At 48.2% G+C, this 23,831-nt stretch overlaps 1 protein-coding gene across 3 annotated transcripts in view; it reads right to left on the bottom strand.

The window, feature by feature from the left end:
• Nucleotides 1–17,068, bottom strand: part of CRPPA (CDP-L-ribitol pyrophosphorylase A) — a 251,747-nt gene extending 234,679 nt beyond the window's left edge. For all 3 annotated transcript variants that reach the window (XM_088453149.1, XM_088453147.1, XM_088453148.1), the window contains exons 1-2: nucleotides 16,753–17,068; nucleotides 13,708–13,987 (exon numbers count right to left, since the gene is read on the bottom strand). In XM_088453149.1, the coding sequence (XP_088309275.1) occupies nucleotides 13,708–13,987; nucleotides 16,753–16,889 (417 nt within the window). In that variant the 5' untranslated portion in view covers nucleotides 16,890–17,068. The remainder of the gene's footprint in view (nucleotides 1–13,707; nucleotides 13,988–16,752) is intronic.
• Nucleotides 17,069–23,831: the final 6,763 nt, after the last annotated feature.

Genomic DNA, 23,831 nt, shown 5'->3' on the forward strand with positions numbered 1-23,831 from the left:
AGTGCCAAAAGATGTCTACCCCTGATCTAAGTTAACCGGAAACTTACAATTTCACCCTTGTCAAGGGAGAGCTGGTTGTGATTTGGTAGCAGTTTAGCCGATTACATCATGAGGCCTCATTCCAATTGCCTGCGCTGGACTGGTAAATCGCTCTGTTTGTAAATACAAATTTCCTCCTGCGCCTTTTCAACATTCCATTATTTCAGCGACCGAGACAGGAAGTTTGTACACAATTATGTTTGTTTAAGTTGCAGAGAGTGCACTGTACGCTTGCCTGCTCCCTGAAAACAGCCGCTGGGGGAGGATTGTGCTGTATTGACATTGTGTCTATGCTGTGAGACCATCCTCATAATGACAGTCTGCCGCTCAATGACATCTCTGAATAAAAAGAGAAAACTAAAACAAAATTCCTTAACTTCAGCATAAAAATCCATCCTGTCTGTCTCAGAGTCAGCAGAGGGGGGGGAGCGGGGGTGGTGCGTCTCACAGGATTTTTGGGGACAGTTTGTAAGTAGGACGCACCAAAAAAAGGACGGCCAATATTACTCGGGGAAAATGCCACCGGCAAATGAGTCTGAGGAAGACGAGTCTAGCTTATTAAACTACACAGCAAAGATATTGGGAGAACTATGGCCCTCATTCAGAGTCGGTCGTTGCGGCCGCTCGGTCGTAGGGGAAAGTGGCCGGATATGCAAATGAAGCGATCGTAAGTTGCGTCGCTAAGATGGGTTCTTTAGCTGAACGACCGAGGGTAAGTAGCAGTCTTAAGACTAAATACACGCCCCCTTCTCGATCGCAACACACGTCATCTCGGGGATATAAGGATTAATCGAGACCATCTGAGCTGATCGCAGAGCTAAAGGCTTACCATACCATCTCTTAAGCTCTACGATCTAGTCAGTGTAATAACCACCCATGTCACGTGTGCCATGTCACTACTTTGTTAATTATGCACTCCCATTAAACTCCCCTCGCATAGTCAGGCACGCCTGCGTTCGGATCTCCACACCGCCGTTCACAAGCACCTTCCCCTGTTACCACCCACAAACGCCTCATTCTGTCACTCAAACTATCGACCTGGCTGTGTTCAAGGAGAGAGCAATTTCTGATTGTAACAGCTAGTTTGCGCACGCGCATTGCGAATTTTACGAATGCGCAGTTTAGCAAACATCGGCTGCGTATGACCGAGCGGCCGCAACAACCGACTCTGAATGAGGTCCTATGACCCCAAAAGGACGTTGATTCTCAGGTTCTGATTGGTTTTCATCAGGGGCGGCTATACGGGTCAGGCCACCCCCTTGCACAACAGTAATCGCTACCTACCATTGCCCAATTTTATTATTTTCAAAGCTATTCGCAGTTTAATATAATATGCCGATGCCAACAATCCCAACAGGGGAACAGTACTTACCCCCTAAGCCTAACCCTCTTTTACTGTATCCTAACACTAACCTTCCTTACACCGTACCCTAACCCTCCCGGTTAGTGCCTAAACCTAACCCACCCCCCTTAGTGTCTAACTCTAACCTTCCCATATCCAGATCCTAGCCTGAATCTCCCCCCTCCCACAGCCTGACCCTAACTCCCCCAGGGTGCCTAAACCTAACCCCCCCCACCCCCCCATGGCTAACAGCTAAGGGCACCCGCTGTACTTATGATCGGGATACCGTCTGTCGGGATTTCGTCAGTCGGCATCCCGGCCATAGGTATATTAACTGTATCCCATCTTATCCATCCACACTCCATCGAAGATGGTGTAGGGTACGGTACTGTGAAAATATTTTGTGGTTCATGGTAAATTAAGGACTAAAAGTAATAAAACAAGCGACCAAGTGCCGCCCACTAGCAAGCGGCACCCTTAGACGCTTGCCTCACATGAATAATGGGAAATTCACCACTGGTTTATTTTAAAATGAAACATAACCTCTGCGTAGGTAGACTGGTATAGACCCAACTCCTGTCGATTCCACCATTACATAATTACTGCCTCAATTGGGCATCACTGCCTGGAGATTAAGGGGTTGGTGCAGCGTGAATAATACACTAAGGGCCTTATTCAGACCCACTCGCGAGCAGCTGTCCGCTCGCAAGTGGGTCGATGGTGTGCACTGTGCATGCGCACGACGGAGGGAGCTCCGTCGTGCGCATGCGCGAGACGCACCGAGCGAAGGACTTTCCTTCGCTCGTTGTGTCTGATCAAAGGGGGCGTGCTGTCGATGTTGATTGACAGCACGCCCCCTTTGGTGGACGTGCCGGGGGCGTGCCTCCCAGACGGGGACCGTCAGAAGCCGGCCCCACTGACATCACTAGTGATGTCAGTGGGAGTGATTTTGGCTCTGATAGAGCCAAAATCACTCCGGGCCTTGCGGTTGAGAAACTCAACCGCAGGCTTCGGCTCGCAGTGGCGATGGTCGCGATAGTCAAGACCATCGCGACCATCAACCTGCACGCTCATATAGGCTGTGGGTGGTGACCCACAGCTATACGAGCGTCCAGGAGGACGCTCCATAATTATGGAGGTGGGCCCTGATTCAGAGCGAGCGCTCTGGTCAGAGCGTCCGGCTCTGAATCAGGGCCTAAGTGGTGTAGTGCATCTTGTATGACATCACAGTGAATATGCCCAAACAGTGGGTGTGCACCTATGCACGTTCTTGCACTTATGTCCATCTGTGCCTGGGCAGGCGGGACTGGGGAAGGAAAGGGACGCGCTTACGTAGGGCGAGTACAATAAGGGTGTGTTTGCACAATTAGAAACAAATTGCCGCCGGTCAGGGGCCATACAAAGACCAAATGATGATGAGGGTTGTCTGCAAGTGCGGACTGTTTATGATTGGCTAATGCACCGTTGATGCCGATTGGTGCTTTTATTTTTTGTTGTTGTTTAGGCATATATTATGAGGCGGAGGGTTGTTTCTGCTGTATTAGAGGGATTTTTGAAGTGTTATTACTGCTTAATAGCTACGGCGTTTGTCACTAGCATTTCAGAATACGATTGTAAGTCTAAGTGACGTATGCATGGCGTAAATCGGAGCTCTTAAAGTTGCACTACCACCTACATTGGATATTTTCCTAAGGTCGCCCTTTCCCAGCCGAAGCCCTGGGGGCAGCTACGCGCAGCCGTGTTTTACATTGCGATGCTACTGTACACTAAGGGGCTGATGCTGAGTTGAACACAAGAATGTTTGCGGAGCGTATTGAGCGTGTTTTCGCACTGCGCATGCTTTAGAACACAGCATATGCACCTATGAGCGATGAAGAGCCGTAAGGCATTTCCAGCGTATGTACACTTGCGACTGAGGAGTAACTGGGCTATATTTTGGCGTTCTTGTGTAAGCAAAGATCAGCGAGGGCGTGCCGACGGAACTGCGGGCTAGGCAGAGATGTGCGTACATGTAATTGCCAGATATATGTTTTGCACCATGTACATGGTTAGTGCTAGTGTGCGCTGATGACGATGATGTCTATGAGGTCAGCCACATAGATAGGAGCATATATTTCAACATACGGACAAATATAACAATTTAGTTGTGTGTAGGCACTGGGGGCGCAATTATAACGGCATGCGTCCAACTCTGCATCGTCCCCAGTACGTCTCTTCTACATTCTATCGTATGGAGGTTCCACATCGGTCTGAAATGTGACCTACCACAAAAGATCTGAGGTTGAGGACACCTTAATTTTTGCCGGGTACACGGTTACCATTACCATATTTGTGATATTAGCATTTCTAGCCTAAGCAGTGGTGTCCCTCCCGCGGTGTCACCCTGTGAGGGGAGGGATGCACTGACAAATGGGGTGTGGCCTCACAGGCAGGGGGTGTGACCATGTGGATGGGGGTGTGGCCTCACTGCCCGAACCCCCGTAGTCCCGTGCTTCTTACTGGGGAAGGTGGGTGCCGGAGGTGCGGACTACCCTGTGTGCAGTGCCGGCTCCCTCACAGTGTCAGGAGCCAAGTGCTGCACCTAATGCTACAGTGCAGCCCCTGGCTCCTATCACTGGGGAGGACTCTGCACCACTTTTTTTATCTATTATATCTGGCACCTGTCAGACAAATAGGTAGTGTTAAATTCACGATTCTCGGCGGGTTTGACATGAAAATTTAAAGCAGCAGTAACATTAAGAGGGGTATTCAATATGAAAGGTTAACTTACCTGGCGAAGTTAACGTTTCATATCGGAGTTTTTTTCTGCGTAAAGGTATGGTGCGCACTCCCGCTTATCCCCGTATTCAATATCAAATTAACGAAAACGGGAAACTCCGAAGTTGGATTTGCGTAAAGTTACGAATTTTTCCTTAAAATAATTGTATGACCCCCCCTAAAGTTGTAAAAACATCGGGGAACACTATGGATACCCCTGTTTTAGCCTTTAATTGAAAGTCGGGGCTTTAAATAGCTGCAGCAGGTGTTTTTTTCCCGACATTGAAGAAGTGATGCAGAAAAGCACTTAGGTTATTTTTTTCGTTTTTTTAAGTGGTCCCATCAAATTTGGGGTACATGAAAATGGGTACTAGCATATTTTGATGTCCCTAAAGTAAGTTTTTACAAATTCTGCATTTGTGCACCTGCCGCTATAATTCTATTCTAGAAAACATCTGCCGCATACTTGCAGAATAGCCCTGAACCTATTTCCCTATTGTTTAACATTTTTTTCCCTTTTTTTTTTTTGCACCCCAATTTTTAAAGAAATTTTTTGGGGTGTCCCTATTTTTTTTTTCAACTTTTTTTGACACAGTTCTTTTTTAAATGTCTATCTCAGGGGTGCAGGCTATTTTTTTTTAAGCCTGCACCCCTAAACCCCAATTCTGCACTTTTTTTCGACACCTGTTCAATGGTGAAAAGTTATCACCGTTTTTTATCAAAGACTTTTCAAAACTGCGATAAGTCTTTGAAATTGAATACGGTGTAAAACGAAAACAAGTGATATTAACGCAAAAACGTTAAAAAGTGCGATATTAACGCAAAAAACGATGTTATCGCACCCATATTGAATACCCCTATAAGTATAAAGTACGCCAGGCTATACACTTAAATATTAGTGCTGCTTTCAATTTTCACCCCAAAACCACTGAGAAGCGGTGGCTTACCAAAGCTGGCGCTTTTGTGAATATAGGGCCCGATTCAGACCCGCTCGCTAGGATACGCTCGTACGCAGCCGTCAGCTGACAAAGTATGCAAATACCACAATCACACGGCCAGACATTAGCACGCCCACTATGTCTTGCCGTGCGCTCGCGGTGTCTATTTAGATGCCCACCAGCCTGTCACAAGACGCCCACTTTCCCTTAGTAACACACGTCATCTCCAGGAAGTGTGAGTAATAATCGGTACCATCGGACCCATACGCAGCACTTGTGGCTGACCATACCCTCCCGCAAGCACTGCGAGCGCCGCAGTGTGTAATACAGCCGCGTGACGTGTATTAGGACGCTGCGTATTAATTATTATACCCCTGAAACAGCATCGAGAGCACAGACACGCCTGCGTTCGCACTACCACACCCCCGTTCCCTCGACCACCCCGCCACCACCCACAAACGGCTCGTCCTGTCGCTCATTCTAGCGAGGCGTCTATGTACAGGTTGCGAACGCTTCCCGATCGCATGGACTAGTTCGCGCACGCGCACTGCATCTTGTACACATGTGCACATTGCAAACGTGTGAACACATCCTAGCTAGCGGGTCTGAATCAGGCCCATAGCCCGAAGGCTGCCATATGAACCCCTTAATGTATTGATATTCATTGTACCATTGGCTCTTGATTACTGTTGTAATCTACTAACATGAAAACACTGAGACTAGTGAGAGAAACTGCAAAAAGTTACGGTTGTTACTTGTGAAAACGGAAGCGTCACTTTCCTGAGCAGAATAACCACATAACAATTTATAACACTGGTCCCGCTGTGTCCAACCGTAGCCAAATTGTTGTAAAATGACATAAACACAATTGTGGTGACAGCTATACTGGCCGTTCCTTCATGTCTAGACCTGCTTAGCAGGATTCAATGACATTGCCTTGGAAATCATGGTTACAATACAAAGCAGCAATGTTAATTAAAGAAACAGTTACAGTTCGTTGGGTTGATACTAAATGCATTGTGGAACACACGGGTTACTCTGAAACCCATTGTTAAAGAGGCAGGAATTAAAAAAAACTGTTTCTGCTTAATACTGCTTAGCATAGGGGAACATATATTTATATTAGGCTGCTTAGCATAGGGGAACATATATTTATATTAGGCTGCTTAGCATAGGGGAACATATATTTATATTAGGCTGCTTAGCATAGGGGAACATATATTTATATTAGGCTGCTTAGCATAGGGGAACATAGATTTATATTAGGCTGCTTAGCATAGGGGAACATAGATTTATATTAGGCTGCTTAGCATAGGGGAACATAGATTTATATTAGGCTGCTTAGCATAGGGGAACATATATTTATATTAGGCTGCTTAGCATAGGGGAACATAGATTTATATTAGGCTGCTTAGCATAGGGGAACATATATTTATATTAGGCTGCTTAGCATAGGGGAACATATATTTATATTAGGCTGCTTAGCATAGGGGAACATATATTTATATAAGGCTGCTTAGCATAGGGGAACATATATTTATATAAGGCTGCTTAGCATAGGGGAACATATATTTATATTAGGCTGCTTAGCATAGGGGAACATATATTTATATTAGGCTGCTTAGCATAGGGGAACATATATTTATATTAGGCTGCTTAGCATAGGGGAACATATACAGGTTGAGTCTCCAATATCCAAAATGCTTGGAACCAGGGGTATTTTGGATAACGGAATATTCCGTATTTTGGAATAATTGCATAATATAATGAGATATCTTGGGAATAGGGCCCAAAAATACACACAGAATGCATTTATGTGTTATATACACCTTATACACACACAGGCTGCAGGTAATTTTATACAATATTTTCAATAATTTTGTGTCTCAAACAAAGTTTGTGTACATACATGAAATTCATTTATGTTTCATATACACCTTATACACACAGCCTGTAGGTCATTTTATACATTATATTTAATAATTTGTGCCTTAGACAAAGTTTGTGTACATTGAACCATGAAAAATCAAAGGTTTCATTATCTCAGTCATGCCAAAAAAATTCCGTATTTTGGAATATTCTGTATTTCGGAATATTTGGATATGGGAGACTCAACCTGTATTTATATTAGGCTGCTTAGCATAGGGGAACATATATTTATATTAGGCTGATTAGCATAGGGGAACATATATTTATATTAGGCAGCTTAGCATAGCGGAACATATATTTATATTAGACACGGTTTTAGGTTATCCCTATGTGTATATGTGGGGACAAAAATTGTTTGGCTAAACTTGTAAACAAAACGATTTTGATCTACTGGTTTGTACTTTGGTCTTTTACAAGTTTTACTAAATACATTGTTGTTTTTTTTCTGAATGATTATTTCTGGCTTTCGCTTAAGCTTTTCAGCCTCGTCTTTTTACCATCAGTGTTTATTTGTGCTGAAATTGGGTAGGATATTGCTCTCCTGAGCAGTGATATGTTGGTATCCAGAGAACCGCTTTCTGTCATATCCAATGGCAACACAAACAAAAATATGTACATGTGCCAGCCTCAAAACCAGAGTCATTCTTGCCCATGGGCGGCCTCCTCCTACTGCCCATCTGCACCTGTCAGGCGGGTTCCATACAAAAGGTCACAGAAATATAGAAACATAGAATTTGATGGCAGATAAGAACCACTTGGCCCATCTAGTCTGCCCCTTTTCATTCATCCTTTTGGCAACTTCAACCCTATTTGCTTCTTAGGTCTCTCTTAAGGGTATTCTTATGCCTATCCCAAGCAAGTTTAAATTGTTCCAAGGTCAACAATGATTTGGTCGACACAGGAAGGTCGACATGACAAAAGGTCGACATTAAAATGGTTGACACATGGGAGGGCTTAATTTTTAGGGTAAGGGCTAGGTTTAGGGTTAAGGATAGACACTTATTGGAGGGTTAGAAACTAGGAGGGGTGGTTACTCCGCCGGTTAGTTAGGCACTAGGAGGGATGGTTAGGCAACAAGGGGAGGGTTAGGGTGAAGATTAGTGTTAGAAAATAAAATAAATAAACATGTGTTGACCATTTGTGTTAACCATTTCCATGTCGACTCTTTGAACCTGTTGATCTTTTGTACCTGTCTACGTCTAACTTTTGTCATGTCGACTTTTTCATTCCAACCTTTTGGTGTCAACCAAATTAGTGCCAATCTCTTTATTGTCGACCTTTTGTACCAAGCCCATTCAGGAAGGGGAGCTGTGACAGAGGGACAAGCATGACTACAATAGTGAAACTGGCATAAGACGTCTGTACATAGCACATACAATGTGATACTGTCTCTCCAGGAAGAAGGGAGCGGCATAGGGGAATCTCATGGTGGAGTTTGGTTTGTTTTGTTAAACACATATAAAAGGCACCTATGGGAATATCCTCCGGTAACTGTATTGCCATGCTGCCTATTCTATGTTCAAAGATTGTATCACTTTCTGTCTCTGGGCAATTATTTATTTCAGTTTAGGCCTAAGGCAACTGTAACATTGTAACAAGTGTTAATGAAGGCCCAGTGATGATGAGCTAGATTCTTGCCCTTGAGCAGATACAGCCTCACCCCATTGGGCATTTGATCGACATGAACAATTAGCCACAACGTAACAAAAGAAATGACATCTATATATTAATAGCAGGACAACTTTTATGAGTGACTTAATTCTATGATGCCTTTTCTGAGCAGAACACATCATATACCAAATTAAAGCATGACCTGGAACATATGACCTGCTGGGAGGTCTAGAAACTGTGTCACTTACTGAACTCTCCCTGTGTACCTACTGGGTAACATGGAAGATGTGACCTGCTGGGCCCTCAATCACCGACTGCTGTGTTATTTCATTGTTCACTTCACCTCAAATTGTTTACACCAAACATGCCTAGAGGCCAGCCTCCAAGATGTCGACGTGGTGGAACCCTTACAGGTCGCCCAGAGCGCGCAGTTCAAAGATCTTAAACAGTGTCTGCATTGGACATGACATATTCGCCACAATACTACTCTTTGGGTCCTATGGACGTGCAATGTGTGACCTGTGGTGCCCTACACGTCTTGGTAGAAGAGATGAATGCCCATTTTTCAGACTGCTCTCACAATGGAAAGGTTTTGCTGCCCAATGTGGTTGTTCCACCATATTTATCAGAACTCTTTATGACAAAATACCCTCAAATTACAGACTCATTATCTCAATAATATCCTCAGCAACTAATATCCATAATATCCTCCATAACTAAGGCGGTTACTGCCAGGATTCCCCAGTTCTTAATTATTCTGCCAGATTCTGTACTGGATTTAGGGGAAAAAAAATTATCAAATAATATTTAAGGGATAACCCTGAAAATGTCCGCAAATATCAAGTCTAACTCCAAAGTACCATGGAGAGACCAACAGCAGATATCTCCACATCTGCCGCGGTCCCTCCATTTCTGACAGCCGGAGCCCCATAGCCACTGTCCCTCCATTTCTGACTGCCACAGCCCCCATAGCAGCGGTCCCTCCATTTCTGACTGCCGCAGCCCCCATAGCAGCGTTCCCTCCATTTCTGACAGCCGCAGTCCCCATAGCCACGGTCCCTCCATTTCTGACAGCTGCAGCCCCATAGCCACGGTCCCTCCATTTCTGACGGCCGCAACCCCCATAGCAGCGGTCCCTCCATTTCTGACTGCCGCTGCTCCCATATCTATGGTCCCTCCATTTCTGACAGCCGCAGCCCCATAGCCACGGTCCCTCCATTTCTGACAGCCGCTGCCCCCATATCCACTGTCCCTCCATTTCTGACAGCCGCTGCCCCCATATCCACGATCCCTCCATTTCTGACAGCCGCTGCCCCCATATCCACAGTCCCTCCATTTCTGACAGCCACTGCCCCCATATCCACGATCCCTCCATTTCTGACAGCCGCAGCCCCATAGCCACGGTCCGTCCATTTCTGACAGCTGCAGCCCCATGGGAGCTGCAAATCTGTCACATTTATCATATTAGATCTTTGGATGGCGTTAGCTCATTGTAACTTATGGGCTAGACTCCACAGAGTTTTTCATGAAAGGGATCCTCTGCTAGTGGAGAGGGTTAACAATAAGGGGTATATTTAAGAAAGTGAGAGTTTTTAGAAGTGAAGATGTTGCCCATAACTACCAATCAGATTCTAGCTATTATCTTCTAGAAGGTGCTAGATGAATGTTAAGTAGAACCTGATTGGTTGCTATGGGCAACATCTCCACTTCTAAAAACTCTCACTTTAGTAAATATACCCCTAAGTGTTTAATATCTGCGCCCTTCTCCTCTAACCCAAACGTTAAACTCCAAGAGGGGAACTGCTCTCAAACAAATAGTATAAAACAAATAACATATCAAATACAGTTATGAATATTGATTTTTCAAATGAAACGGCCCCTTATAGTTATTGACAATTTAGTAACCAGCAAAACCAGTCTTTGCCGATAGACCCATTGCTAGCGCCCTTTAAGTAGATAGCTACTTGGACTCCAGCTGAAACGCCAGCGCTGTCGAGAGGGCTGCAAGCTCCATGACATTCTTTTTAAAGTACTATCTTCCGGCAGAGACAAATGACAATTTATACAGGGGTAATTGAAAGAGGAAATCTAGAAATAACACAAGCCCTGCTATGATGACACTTGCGCAAACCCGCATTCTTCCAAGTAAATAATCAGCGCTGAAAGCCGTCTGAATGGCTTTGTCTGGCACAACCAGGAATCACAACAACTCCTCCTGTGGTTATGTCTGGAAAGGAAAGTAGAAGGCATAGCTGACCGATAAAGGACAATGAGTGCCCACATAAGGAGCAATACCCTTGAAAATCCGGATAATCCCGGGAACAATATGTTTTGCCATGTGAACAAAGGTAAATGATTGTATGCAACTCAGAGTCCCAAACCTTCTCTGCTCATTATTCAAGTTCCTCACTTCCAGCCTCTACTGACCCAGGCTCCAGAAAGCTGGGGCCCACCAGCTGTTTGCCGAACTACAGGTCCCAGCATTCCCTGCCAACCAGCATGCTGGGATTTGTAGTTCCACACCAGGCTGAAGGGAGAGAGCTTGTCCAAGCCTGCTCTAACCACTTATCACGGGTGTTCAGTTAATGATTTGATCTCAATGCATTCAGAAGGACATTCTGCATTATGAACTGTTGCAGGATCTGCTGTTCCAATGTTTAGTCCAAACTGCTACGTTCTGTGTAAGTAAAATAATATTCAATGCATTGCTGGCGTGATGGGATGACAACGCAGCTTTTCCTGCTTTTTCAAGATGCCAGCCACGTCAATAACAGGAATTTTCATTTATGCCCTTTAAAGTACATGGTGTACAAATCGTTACATATTACTCGCTACCATTCCCCCTCATGAGTCTAAATGTATAAAAGTAATTGCTTCTGTTAATAAATAGACAAACTCTTTAAAAGGCCCATAAACCCTGCAAATGTAACATGTCATACAGTAAGCATGAAGATAAAATACACTGTTCAGTGTGACCCTGACATTACAGACAGCTGAAACTCATCCCGCTGAGACGGAAGCACCACAGACAGGGAAATAGAAAGATTAGAGATAGAGGGGTCTATTTATGAATCTGCAGCAATCAAGCTGATTTTCTATCGCCCCAATTTCACCAGGGCAGCTGAGGTGGTAAATCAGCTCCCCAGCTATGCTGGCTGGCAACAATAAGGCTGAACTTGCAGCTTTGCCAGCCTGTCTGGATCCCCATGCTTGTAAGCTATCGCCTGTGGCAGCTGGCAAAGGTTATGGCTGGAGATAGACGGTGAAGGCCAGTGGACTCGTTAAATAGGGAACAGACAGATTTGCTCTACCTGCCATTACTAAACATGCGGCACAATTTTCACTTAACTCAGAAGGCTGTCAAACATGTACAAGCATTTAAAGATTCCAGAGACGATTCATAGCTGCACGCAAGTCAGCCGCGGTTACACTCGCAGAGCGCGCTCGGAACTAATTGTCAATATTCGTCCCCGTGCAAAAGTAGCACACATCCGTCCGCCCGCTCCGCCCCATCTGTCAGTTTGTTCAAATAGCCGTCACCATTATCGGCTCTGCACCTGGTGCACACCAGCTCTGCACCTGGTGCACTAGATCGTCTGACATCAGATATTCGCACTATTCGGCATAGCTGACAATTCCGACTGCACTACTACACGAACCAGTTATGCCCAATGAGCCGCCAAGTGGCGTTGCGACTGACATGCGTACAACTCCGTATTGCCCATAGGTGTGTGCGCTCGGTCTAAGAGTGAGCTGGCAAAAAAAATTAAAAATAAGCTGGCAAAAAAATCTTAAAACTGACTCTAATGGTGCGTACACACGGTCAGATATAACAGGACGATATGAACGATATCGATCATATCGTCCTGTTTTTGGGCCCTTCCAACCCCCAAACGATGGTCGATGCACGGGCACGGATGGTTGATATCGACCATCGCCCGTGTATGCATGCCAACCAGGTCGTTTGGGGGTTGGTGCATGTGCCAGGTGTTCGATATCGAAAATCCAGCACATGCAGGACGATCAGACAACGATATCTGATCGTTGTCTGATCTCTCCGTGTGTACGGAGCTTAAGGGGGCTATTAAATTGTATGCTCGACCAGCCCCTTTAGCTGCCGAGAATACTTGTGATTAGCCGCGTTAAGCAGCTTCTCTCGTGCTTAGTGCCAGGCGCGCTGCAGTTATGGCGCGCTCGACACTCGCCACCATCCCCAAAGGCCAACTTTAGGTGGTTTTCTGCTTGCCCCTTAGGAGGGTGCGAGCATAAATGCGCGATAAGTGCAGCTTTGGGACTGGCCACACAAAACAACTGAATAGATCCTGTGCAGTTTAGATGGGATCTACAGAATCTAGAAACAATTGAATCGCCCCTATGTCCTCCTCTGTGAGGGAAAACCCAGAATAATGTTCCAAATACTTTTTTTAATGGGAGAGATTAAAAATTACAACCGAATATGCTGATGCTATAATATATATATATATATATATATATATATATGTTAATAATAATTAAACTAATGCTAGTTTAGTTTGTAATCTCTATATTCTATACTAAAGTCTTTCATATGTAAAGATAAAACTCTGCCTTCTATATGCATAGGCGTGCGCAGAAGCCCCCCCACTGCCGGGTAATGGACTACCTCGTACCCCCTCACTCTGGGACATACACTACTCACCTGGGGAGGGGGGGGCGAGATAGTCCATGACTCAGCAGAGGGGAAGGTCCCGCAGTGGGACTACCTGTGTCGGCTTCTGCGCACGCCTATGACTATATATGTAAGCCTACATAGAGATATATAGCGAAGAATAAATTGTGAATCACAACTCATCCCTGTCAAAAGAAAAATAACACCCAACACACATAGGCGCGCGGCCCCCTCTCATCCCTCTCGCCCCATCATGGCAGCCTGCTGAAGAGGAGTGATAGAAATCTTGTGGGACATACATAGTTTAGATATAACAACTATAGTTATGTAATGTACAGTATATTATTAAGCTCAGTAGTACACAACCATTAATATATATTATATATTGTGGCTTGTATTTCCCTGTAAAGTACTATAAAAGACAGGAAGCAGCAGGAACTTACACCGTGCTGTCTGGCAGCTCTTGTGACTTGGAGCAAAATATCTTCCTCCACAAATGGTCTCACCGCATCGTGAATAATCACCACCTCTGGCTTCTGAACCGCCGGGCCAAGGGAGTGATCTTCCACAAATACCCGAAGTCCATTGAGAATGGATCGGTGACGCGATGCTCCGCCTTCCACCAGCGTCACGCGTTTATGTCCATATCTGTGAATGATGTCCTTCATCAAGTCAACACTCTCTGCAGCCACAACCACAACAATGTCCGCTATCCAACCGACTCTGTAAAATAAGACATTTATTGCAAATAGAATTCACCGTGTAACCGGAGACAGCATTTCCATGAGAGGAAATAGCAGATTTAATATACAGGAAAGTGAAATTACAGGTTTTAATAAAAGATTAATTTATTTTCAAGATGCAGAGCCTAAACTGTTTGTCAGAAACCCTGGGGATTAAAACACCAAATTAAAATGTTATATTAATATATTGCACTCAAAAAAAGCAGAAAGCAGCCTTATAGAATTACTCTCTAGCCACCTGTACGTAAAGGACCATTGGGCCCCCAACTTCTGAGACTGATCTTAGAATTCTGACACAAGTCAAAAAGTTGAGACAGAGTTGCTGGGACCACGAACGAGTGAGTAATATTGTTTGTTCGGACCACAAACTGTATATTGCTAGTGCATCAGCAGGTGCGTACACCCGATTTGTCGTTCACAGACATACTGTATCAGGTCGGCCCTGCAGCACAGCCAATGGCAATATAACAACCAGATATACCAGTACATCTAACTGTCTGTACAGGCGACCCAGCGAACGACCGTGCCCTGACCGCAGGAACCGCCAACACTGACATCACAACTGGGCGGGCAGTTGTGATGTCTAGCTATCTTTAGACGGCGAGAGCAATACGGTCTCCATTGCCGGCAATGGTGACCCGTTAGCAGTCTTTCCAGCTTCAGCAAAGCCATCTGGGCACTGCCGGGGCCCCACCGGGTTAAAGTTATACGCATGCACAGACTGACAGTCGCGCATGAGTATGACACAGACGTCCGTCGTTGGCAACGATAGGCTGCCAGCAGCTGAGCGGAGGACCCAGTCAACGAGGAGGACATCGATGGACCTTGTCGGCGAGGTAAGTAATGATGAAATCTAGTGGCATATTCGTTAATATCTTTGCGATACTAATCAATGTTTGCCGCTGGTATATAGAGTGATACTGGACAATGTGGGTCTGCAGAGTGAGACTGGGCACATGTGAGTATATACACAATAAGACTGAGCACATATAGGGGTCTATGTACTAAGAATTGGAGGGCCTATTCAGAGTTGTACGCTAATGCAAACACAAAAATATGCTACTGCATCAGCCAGCAGAATTTGTATTGAGACACCCACAGGAGCCCTTGTAGCTGCCCGCAACTCCGTACGCAAACAGCATTGGACGCAGATCCTCAAAACATCAAATCCTCAATTGAGTCTCAGAATGCATGTGGTAATTGAGACACTGGTGCTTTGTTCTCTGCATGAGCGATCGCACCCGGGAAACGGCCCTGAACGTGCCCACGTTTTGGCTGGAACTCCCTGCAACCACCAACAAAACTGTCTCTTCCTGTCAATCAGTTTCGAGTGAATCACCACAGCAAGCGCGACCGCAATTCATATTCAGTACTCATACTCATACTCAATGTGACGCATGCACAAACCACCAATAATCACTCAACTGGGTGAAAATTGGAAATAGCGTTCAACTCTGAATCAGGCCCGGATAGAAAGTGGATGGAGATTAACAGTGGCGTCCCTCCCCTTTGCGAATGGATCCTCTGTGCCGGCATAATCGCAAACCAATTGCTGCGCAGTGCAGCTGAAACGGATGTGGAATGGCAAACAATCGCTCGATCTGCGTACAAATCTGCATTGCCTACAGCTCTGAATCAGGCCCATACTTAGGCCCGTATTCAATTTGAGGCGAAAAGTCCAGATCCGCGATACTTTTTCGCCTATGACGTCATTTTCGCCTGTTTTGCTTTTACCCCGTATTCAATTTGAAAGTCAATTCAATGTAATAGGCGGAAAAGTTACGCCTATGAATAGCAGGTGGAAAAAAGTGCAGAATTGGGGTTTTGGGGTGCAACGTTGCAGGAACCCCCCTGCAGCCTTCAGACAGTCTCCCAAAGGTAAACTGTGTCAAACATTTTTTTTTTTTAAAAATAAGGACACCCCAAAAAATTACTTTGAAAAAGGGGGCAAGAAAAAAAAATGTTGGGGGACAAAGGTAAAAACTAGCGAACTTGACTCTGGGGGGGTCCCCAAGTATGCCCCAAGTGTTTTTTCTTATTGCAGATGCTTGCGGCAGGTGGGTTTTTCACGATTTCAACTTCACTTTAGCAAATTTAAATATGCTGACCCCTATTTTCATGTACCCCAAATTTGCTGGGATAACTTATTTTCTTCAAAAAATACTCCAGAATACTATTCCTCACCACGTATAGAAAAACGCTATTTAGCAGCTATTGAGCCCGTTTAAAAACACCAAATACCTTCAGCAAGCCAAATCGGGGGGTACCATAGCTAACCCCCATGTCAGAGCATCTTTTCGGGGGTGTCAGGCTGATTTCCCCAAATCTGACAGTACTTTCTGCTTGTTTAAGTTTCGCCGGGTGGCGTTTTCGTGTACTTTCAAATTAAATACGGGGTAAAGCGGGCACGCGCGCGATACTTTTCCACCTACAAAACAGGCGAAGTAGGCGGAAAGTCCGGGCCGCGAATAAGTATCGCGGCTCGGCTCAAATTGAATATGGCTCTTCTTAGACTGGGCACATACACCTGGGTGACTGTATAGAGTGAGTCTGAGCACATACTGTACATCTGGGTTCTGGGTGTATATAGTGAGACCGAGCACCTCCCACACATCCAGCCCCCGTGTGTTACAGCCTGTGCATGGCTGCCGAGCACTGTGCATATTCCCGGCCAGCCCCCCATGCACAGCACTGAGCACAGAGAACAGTCACTGCAAGCACCGGGGGAGCTAAGCAATCTCTCACCTCTCGAAGGCCTCCAGGGTGCAGCTGATCAGGGGCTTCCCCAGCAGCCGGCAGTACTGTTTGGGTGTGCAGCCCCCCAGCCGCTCCCCGGTGCCCCCCGCCGGGAGCACGGCGGCCACTCGCGGCGTCCCGTCCATTCTGCGGCCGCCTGGCAGCGCACTGATTCCCGGGTCGTGCTGCACTCTGATCCCCGGCCTGGGCCCCGCACCTCCAGCCAATAGCGGCAGCGGCAGACACCGTGTAACGCAGCTGTATGGCAGGCAGCCGGTGTATGGGGGGCAGGCGGAGGATGCAGCTGTATGTCTGCAATACTCTGTCACCCTGATCTGTAGGGTTACCCGGAATATTTAGCATTTCATGCCCCATAGCGGACACCTGTCCCTCATGTCCCAGCTCAGAATCTATTTTAAGTTGCAAAGCTCATATCATTTAATATTTATTAAAGAGTAAAGTATTTGACATCCAAAAAAATATAGTGTTACAATCATGGTGGTAGGTTCACTAACTAGCAAGTTGCAAAGCGGCGGTTTCATAAACGACATTGTCCAATAGGTTTAACATTTGCAAGGAAATACATTCTAAGCAAGCCTGGCTTAGCATTTATTCCTATTTCTGTTTGAAATCTCACGGTTACAGGCACCGATGATCGGAAGCGTTGACAACCGGCTGGTTAGTGAATATAGGGGGTCATTCAGACCCGCTCGCAAGCGTGTCGATGGTGCCGAAATTCCGCATGCGCACGACGGAGGGAGCTCCGTCGTGCGCATGTGCGAGACCCGAATAACGACGGCCAAGCCGTTATGGGTGTCGATGGTGAGTGACAGCACGCCCCCTTTGGTGGGCGTGGCTGCCAGACGGAGGCGTTCCCATGGGAACGCCTACCGTCTGAGTCTGGCCCCACTGACATCACTAGTGATGTCAGTGGGAGTGATTTTGGTTCTGATAGAGCCAAAATCACTCCAGGGCTTGCGGTCACCGGTCGCAAGCCCGATGGTCTTGACCATCATCATGGACACTCGCAATATCTGTGGGTGGTAACCCACAGCTATGCGAGCGTCCATGAGGCCGCTCCAAGTTGAGGGAGGAGGGCCCTGATTCAGAGCGAGCGCTTTGGTCAGAGCGTACGGCTCTGAATCAGGCCCATACCCTGTTGTTGTCAACTGTACTAAAAAAAGGGAAACATTACAGACAGAGGGCCTGATTCAGAGCCGGACGCCCTGACAGCGCTCGCTCTGAATCAGGATCTCTTTTTTTTTTTTTATGGAGCGGCCTGGTGGACGCTCGCATTGCTGTGGGTTTCCACCCACAGCTAATGCGAGCGGCCAGGATGATGGTCAAGACCATCGCGACCATCGGGCTTGCGACAAGACCCTTGTGGTAGGGTCTCGTGGCCGCAAGCCCCAGAGAACTTTCGGCTCAAACAGAGCCGAAAGCTCTCCCACTGGCATCACTTGTGGGGCCGCCCCCAAACAGTAGGCGTTATCGTGGGAACACCTCCGTCTGGGCAGCCACCCCCCGGCCCGCCCACCAAAGGGGGCGTGCTGTCACTCAACATCCACAGTACGCCCCCTTTGGTGCAAGACCCGGAGCGACGGATGACCCGGAGCGACGGATGACCCGGAGCGACGGATTGCCCGTCGCTATCCGGGTCTCGCGCATGCACACGACGGAGCCGGCTCCGTCGTGCGCATGCGCTCTGGGCCACCATCGACTCGGTTGCGAGCGCTCAGCACTTGCGACCGGGTCTGAATCAGGCCCAGACTCCCAGGGGAGTACCTGTGGGCGGGGCTCCCCCGAGTTCGGAAGTCTTCGGCTGCAGTGCAAGTGTACTCGGACACTTACCTCCTGACTCCCAGCCTCTCACCTTCAGGACGCCGAGGGTGCTCCCATCGACTATCCTGGAACACAGGTTGGACGCGGACAGTCGCGAATGGGGTTTCCACTCCTGGCCCTGGAAAAGAACAAAGTGCTGAGGCGGGGTAACCTCCACTGGGATCAGTGGATGGTCATCATTGGCACACTCCCGGCAGTCATCATTGAAAGGCCTACGACTGGCTATACCTACGTGCCAAGCACAAGGATGTACCCTGAACGAAAATGCCTGAAAGGGAAATGGGTAACATACGACACAAACAGCACACAAAACACAGTTTACGCTCACCGTAAATAATCTTGCCCCTTTGCTGGACAGGTCCTGATCTCGGCTCCTGCAAACAAACACAACAGCAAGAGCCCCACACAGGACCCAATACAATAATTGATGCCTTACCACAGCCTACCTTTGATGGGGGCCTGACTGTGGGAGATACAGCGACTTACCAACAACCTACCTTTAATGCGGGCCTGACTGCGGGAGAGAACCTCCTGGTTCCAACACGGTCTACCTTTAATGGGGGCCTGACCGCCTGACCTTTTTCCACAATGCCTCTAGAGACTTCTTTCGTTTGTCCCTACGGCCTAGCCTGACTTGCCCTCGTCCAAGGCCTAGTGCCGAGCTACAATGATCACGGCCTAACGTCGACAGCAACAACTCCTACGTCCTAGCCTAAGTTGCCCTCGTCCAAGGCCTAGCGCTGAGCTACAATGATCCCAGCCTAACGCCGACAGCAACACTCCTACGGCCTAGCGCTGAGTTACCATGACCACGGCCTAGTGCCGAATTACAATGACCGCGGCCTAGTGCCAAATTTATATGAAACAGGGCCTAGCGCCGAATTACAATGACCGCAGCGTAGTGCCGAACCCTGATGGTCTAGGGAGTGATGCGGGGACTTACTAGTCCTGGGGTCTTCACCGGAGCCGGGCCCAGCCAGAGCCTCTGCGTGGTCTTCACCGGAGGTGGAACGCCTCCTTCCACCTCGGGGCTTCTGGGGGTCTTTACCTGAGCAGCAGTGGCCAGCGGTAGCTCTTTTACGTCGCACACCGATGTCCCAGGGCTTCCAATGCCTTCTCCGACCTCTCTCCTGGTGGGCGCCGGTCTGCAGCTCTTCACCCAGCGGCCTGTGTAAGCTCTTTTTCAATGGCCGCTGCCCCGCGGGACTTCCGGCGTCTTCTATCTTCGGGAGCTCTTTACTGTTCCGTCCCGGCCGTCGTACCCCTCTCTGACCCCTCGCGCCAGCTAATTCAAGCCGGCGCCAGAGGGCAGGGCGATGACGCGGGGAGCCGTGATTGGCTCCCCGCGGCTACCCCCCGTTGGCTGCCGGACTGTGAGCCCTGATTGGCTGAGACTGAATCCACCAGGATTCAGACTTGTTGTCATCACGCACGTGGAGCAGCGGTGGTAAACCACCGCTACCTCCATGGCCGCTGCGCCGCATGGGGGTCTGGATCGCGACCGATCCAGGCCCGCCGCCCGGCCTGCTGCTGGACCCAGCAACACCTTCGGACAGGGCTGGGATCCCTCCGGATTGATAGTCATGCACAGATGGCGGGAAGACGGGAACAATTCAATTCAACGCCGGCGGAAGCAAACCCGAACCTGTACATCAAGCCGAGGGCTGGTTAATAAAACAATAAGGGATGCTCTGCGGTACCCCTGCTGCTCTTAAAATAGAGCGGTGGCACATAAAAGGTCAGCACCCAAATTTTGTAATTGTGGGTCAGCAATGCACTGATCGCTGACCCCGATTATCCTGTTTTATGAACAGAAATGAGTGTGTCATATGGAGTCGTCAACATTTATTATGTCTTCACCCCAATTTTGATATCTTTGAACATTTCGGCACCTGCAGAATGTCGGAATGTGAAATGTCAACATAGTGCAAGGATCAGGGGGTAAAACTACGGCAGGAGTGTTGGGGTCAGGCCTTAGGGGAAGGGTCCGGCTACTGGAGGGGAGTTTAGGGTTAGCAATATTCACCGCTGGAAGTGCTGCAGGATCCGTAGTAAGTAATTAGAACGTCACAGCCGGACCTAGAAGACACCGCTGGAGTCGCTAGACCAGGTAAGTCACCACTTGACTACCAAGAACATTTTGGCAACATTCTAAACATGTTGTCATTTCATTAGTGTCAACATAAGGACATCAGCCCCATCATGTCCCAGGCCCAATCAAATGGTTAAAAAAAACATATTCCAATCGCCCACCCTGGTTCGTGGAACAGTTTACCATCATGTAGTCATCAACTTTTGGGGAGAATTAAAATAATTCCTGTCAGAGATAGAGGGCAGCACCATGCCTGTTTTGTGCCAACAAGGGCTTTGATACAGAGATAGACGCAATGTCGATAGAGCAACTTTTTTGCCACTGCGCATGTTCCAAAGCTACACTGTGGGGTATTAGTGATGGCGGTTGCAGGGAGGATTTGTTGACAAGGTGAGTGACAGGTAGTCTGCGTTTGGGGTAGGTAACGGGGGGGTGGTTAAAAAGATGCAGGAGTGTCTGGACCGTTTTCTGGGCGGGCTCTAGTGATCCGTTTGCAGCTAGAGAAGCCCCGGTGTCTTAGGAGAGCCGCTCTGTCTGAGACAGCATAGGCTCACTGCGAAGTTCAATGTGTGACCAATGGTTCTGCATTTATACAGCGGTGAATGTGAGACTCCAGAGGTAAGTGTCTCCGTGTACATCAGATAAGTCACTTGCATATTTTTGTAAGTCCACTGCATACGGAATCGCAGTCGTGACGAGATTTGCGTCTATCTCTGAAATCAGGCCTTCGAACCTGGACATAAAAGATGTTACCTGCTCTTCGAAAACTGCATATTTACCTGTTAATATGACGTTTTATACAATGGCTGCAGCCTAGCTTTATTTGCACTGCACACTATGGGGGTCATTCAGACCCACTTGCGAGCGGCAGTACGCTCGCAAGTGGGTCGATGTTCCCCACTGCACATGCGCACGATGGAGGGAGCTCCGTCGTGCGCATGCGCGAGACCCGGCGAGCGAAGGACTTTCCATCGCTCCGGGTCTCGCACCAAAGGGGGTGTGCTGTCGATGTTGATTGACAGCACGCCCCCTTTGGTGGGCGTGCCGGGGGCGTAGCGGCCAGACAGAGGCGTTCCCATGGGAACGCCTACCGTCTGAAGCCGGCCCCACTGACATCACTAGTCATGTCAGTGGGAGTGATTTTGGCTCTGATAGAGCCAAAATCACTCCAGGGCTTGTGGTTGAGAAACCCGACCACAGGGTTTCACTCGCAAGTCCGATGGTCGCGATGGTCAAGACCATCGCGACCATCTTGTTGGACGCTCGTATATGCTGTGGGTGGTGACCCACAGCTATACGAACGTCCAGGAGGACGCTCCATTTTAATGGAGGAGGGCCCTGATTCAGAGCGAGCGCTCTGGTCAGAGCGTCCGGCTCTGAATCAGGGCCAATGGGCCTTCAGAGGTGCACAAACAATGCCGATAGTCACATAGCTGAGCAATTGTTTTCTCCTGCGCATGTGCAAAAAGCTTAGAAAGCCCCTAGGATGCATGCGTTACACAGAGCGTACGCAGACAGATGCTGTTGCGATTTGGTCAGAAGGTTTCAGATATTGGCCGGCAAAGTGATGGCGCACGGTGCTCCAATGGTTACGTGTCAAGAATCACCGGCGGTGTTACAGCTTGCGACGCTGAAAGTGGGCGTCTCAGTGCTCACTTATTCAGACACTGGCTACTAAACACCAATGGATGGCTGAAACTGAGATTCTCATATTATCGCCGCCTCAACTCCGGCGAAAGAATCAAGAGAGGACGCAGCAGCAGTCACCTCAGAACAAGGACAGACAGTAGCTGTAGGACCGTCCCAACATCCCTCTATGAGCACATGGAAAATTGGCATGGCCACGCCTCACCGGGCATGTTGCTGGGCCACACATCTGTGACTCACGGCATGCCCCGTGAGGCGCGGCCATGCCCCTTTTCCCTGTGCCCTTGTCTCTGCGTGCCAGCCATACAGAGCGCCAGGAGATGGAGCTGGTGGTTTTCGGGGCAGATCATTCTCCATGTCGCCGCCCACATACGCCAGCAATGTGGTAATCATGCTGCGGCTTTGGGGCACTGCGTCTGATGCCGCAGGAACAGACCTGCGCATGCGCAGATCTGCAAACCGGAGATGCCCATAAATATCACATTTACGTACATCTCTGAAGATGTACACTAATGCCGCCATCACAGCTGTCGCAGCATGCAAGTGTTGCAGACTTCGCAGAATGTATTAAGATGCCCACCTGCGGCCTTGCATATCCACGCAACAGCGCACAAGAACGCAGCGTCGGTTGGAACTGGGACGCCAAAACCATTTTAATTGCTTCCTGGATCGCAGACACAGGCTGTGACACCCCAAAAATGGTTGCGACATGCCTGTTTTTTGTGCCCCCACTCAGTTACCTCCTCCAAACGCTCCCTGCTTGTCAATCACACTGCGAGTGAAAAGTTTCTGCGAGCGACTACGTTAATGGCCCTTGACGCAAGCGCAGTGTGACTTAGATGCGTGCGCAGTTTACAGCTAATCGCTCGACTCCGTAAGTATCGGCATTGCCGCCCATATCCGAATCAGGCCCTGCGTTCCCAACTAGTCATGTGACACTCCCACAGCGCGCCCATCGTACATTGCGTCTCCATGCTTCTGAATAGCCACGGCCCACGAATGCCAAATGCCTCTCGCACGCGCCGCACGATTTATCAGCAACTTACATGCATGCGCAGTTGAAAAACATCAATATTTAGCGTGAATATCGGCATTGCATGTCAGCACCTCTGTTGGAATCAGCCCGCATAGAGGATGTAGTTGATATCCCGACTGTCGGGATGCCGGTACTCAGAATTCCAGCGCCGGAATCCCGACGCCAGTCAGACTTCCGCTCCCGACGGTAAGTAGTGAGGTTAGGGGGCGGGCTAGGCACTATGGGGAGCAGGGCCGGCTCTATGGGTTTTCGACCTGAGCGGTCGAACAGGGGCGCCACAGTACTGTCCCGCTGTTCCACCCGTGGGCTGAAGTGGCCCGCGGGTGGTCAAATCAGGGGGGTTGTGTGGCGTTGCCAGGACCCCGGAGTCTGAATGGATTCTGCGTGCATGTGCGCGGCATCCATTCAGTGCCGTGAGAGGGCTGGGGGAAGCCCAGCTAGTGAAGATCCCCCCAGCCTGACGTTATTTGG

This window comes from Taudactylus pleione, unplaced genomic scaffold (assembly GCF_031769625.1).
Source record: "Taudactylus pleione unplaced genomic scaffold, aTauple2 ptg000571l, whole genome shotgun sequence".
Lineage (NCBI taxonomy): Eukaryota > Metazoa > Chordata > Amphibia > Anura > Myobatrachidae > Taudactylus > Taudactylus pleione.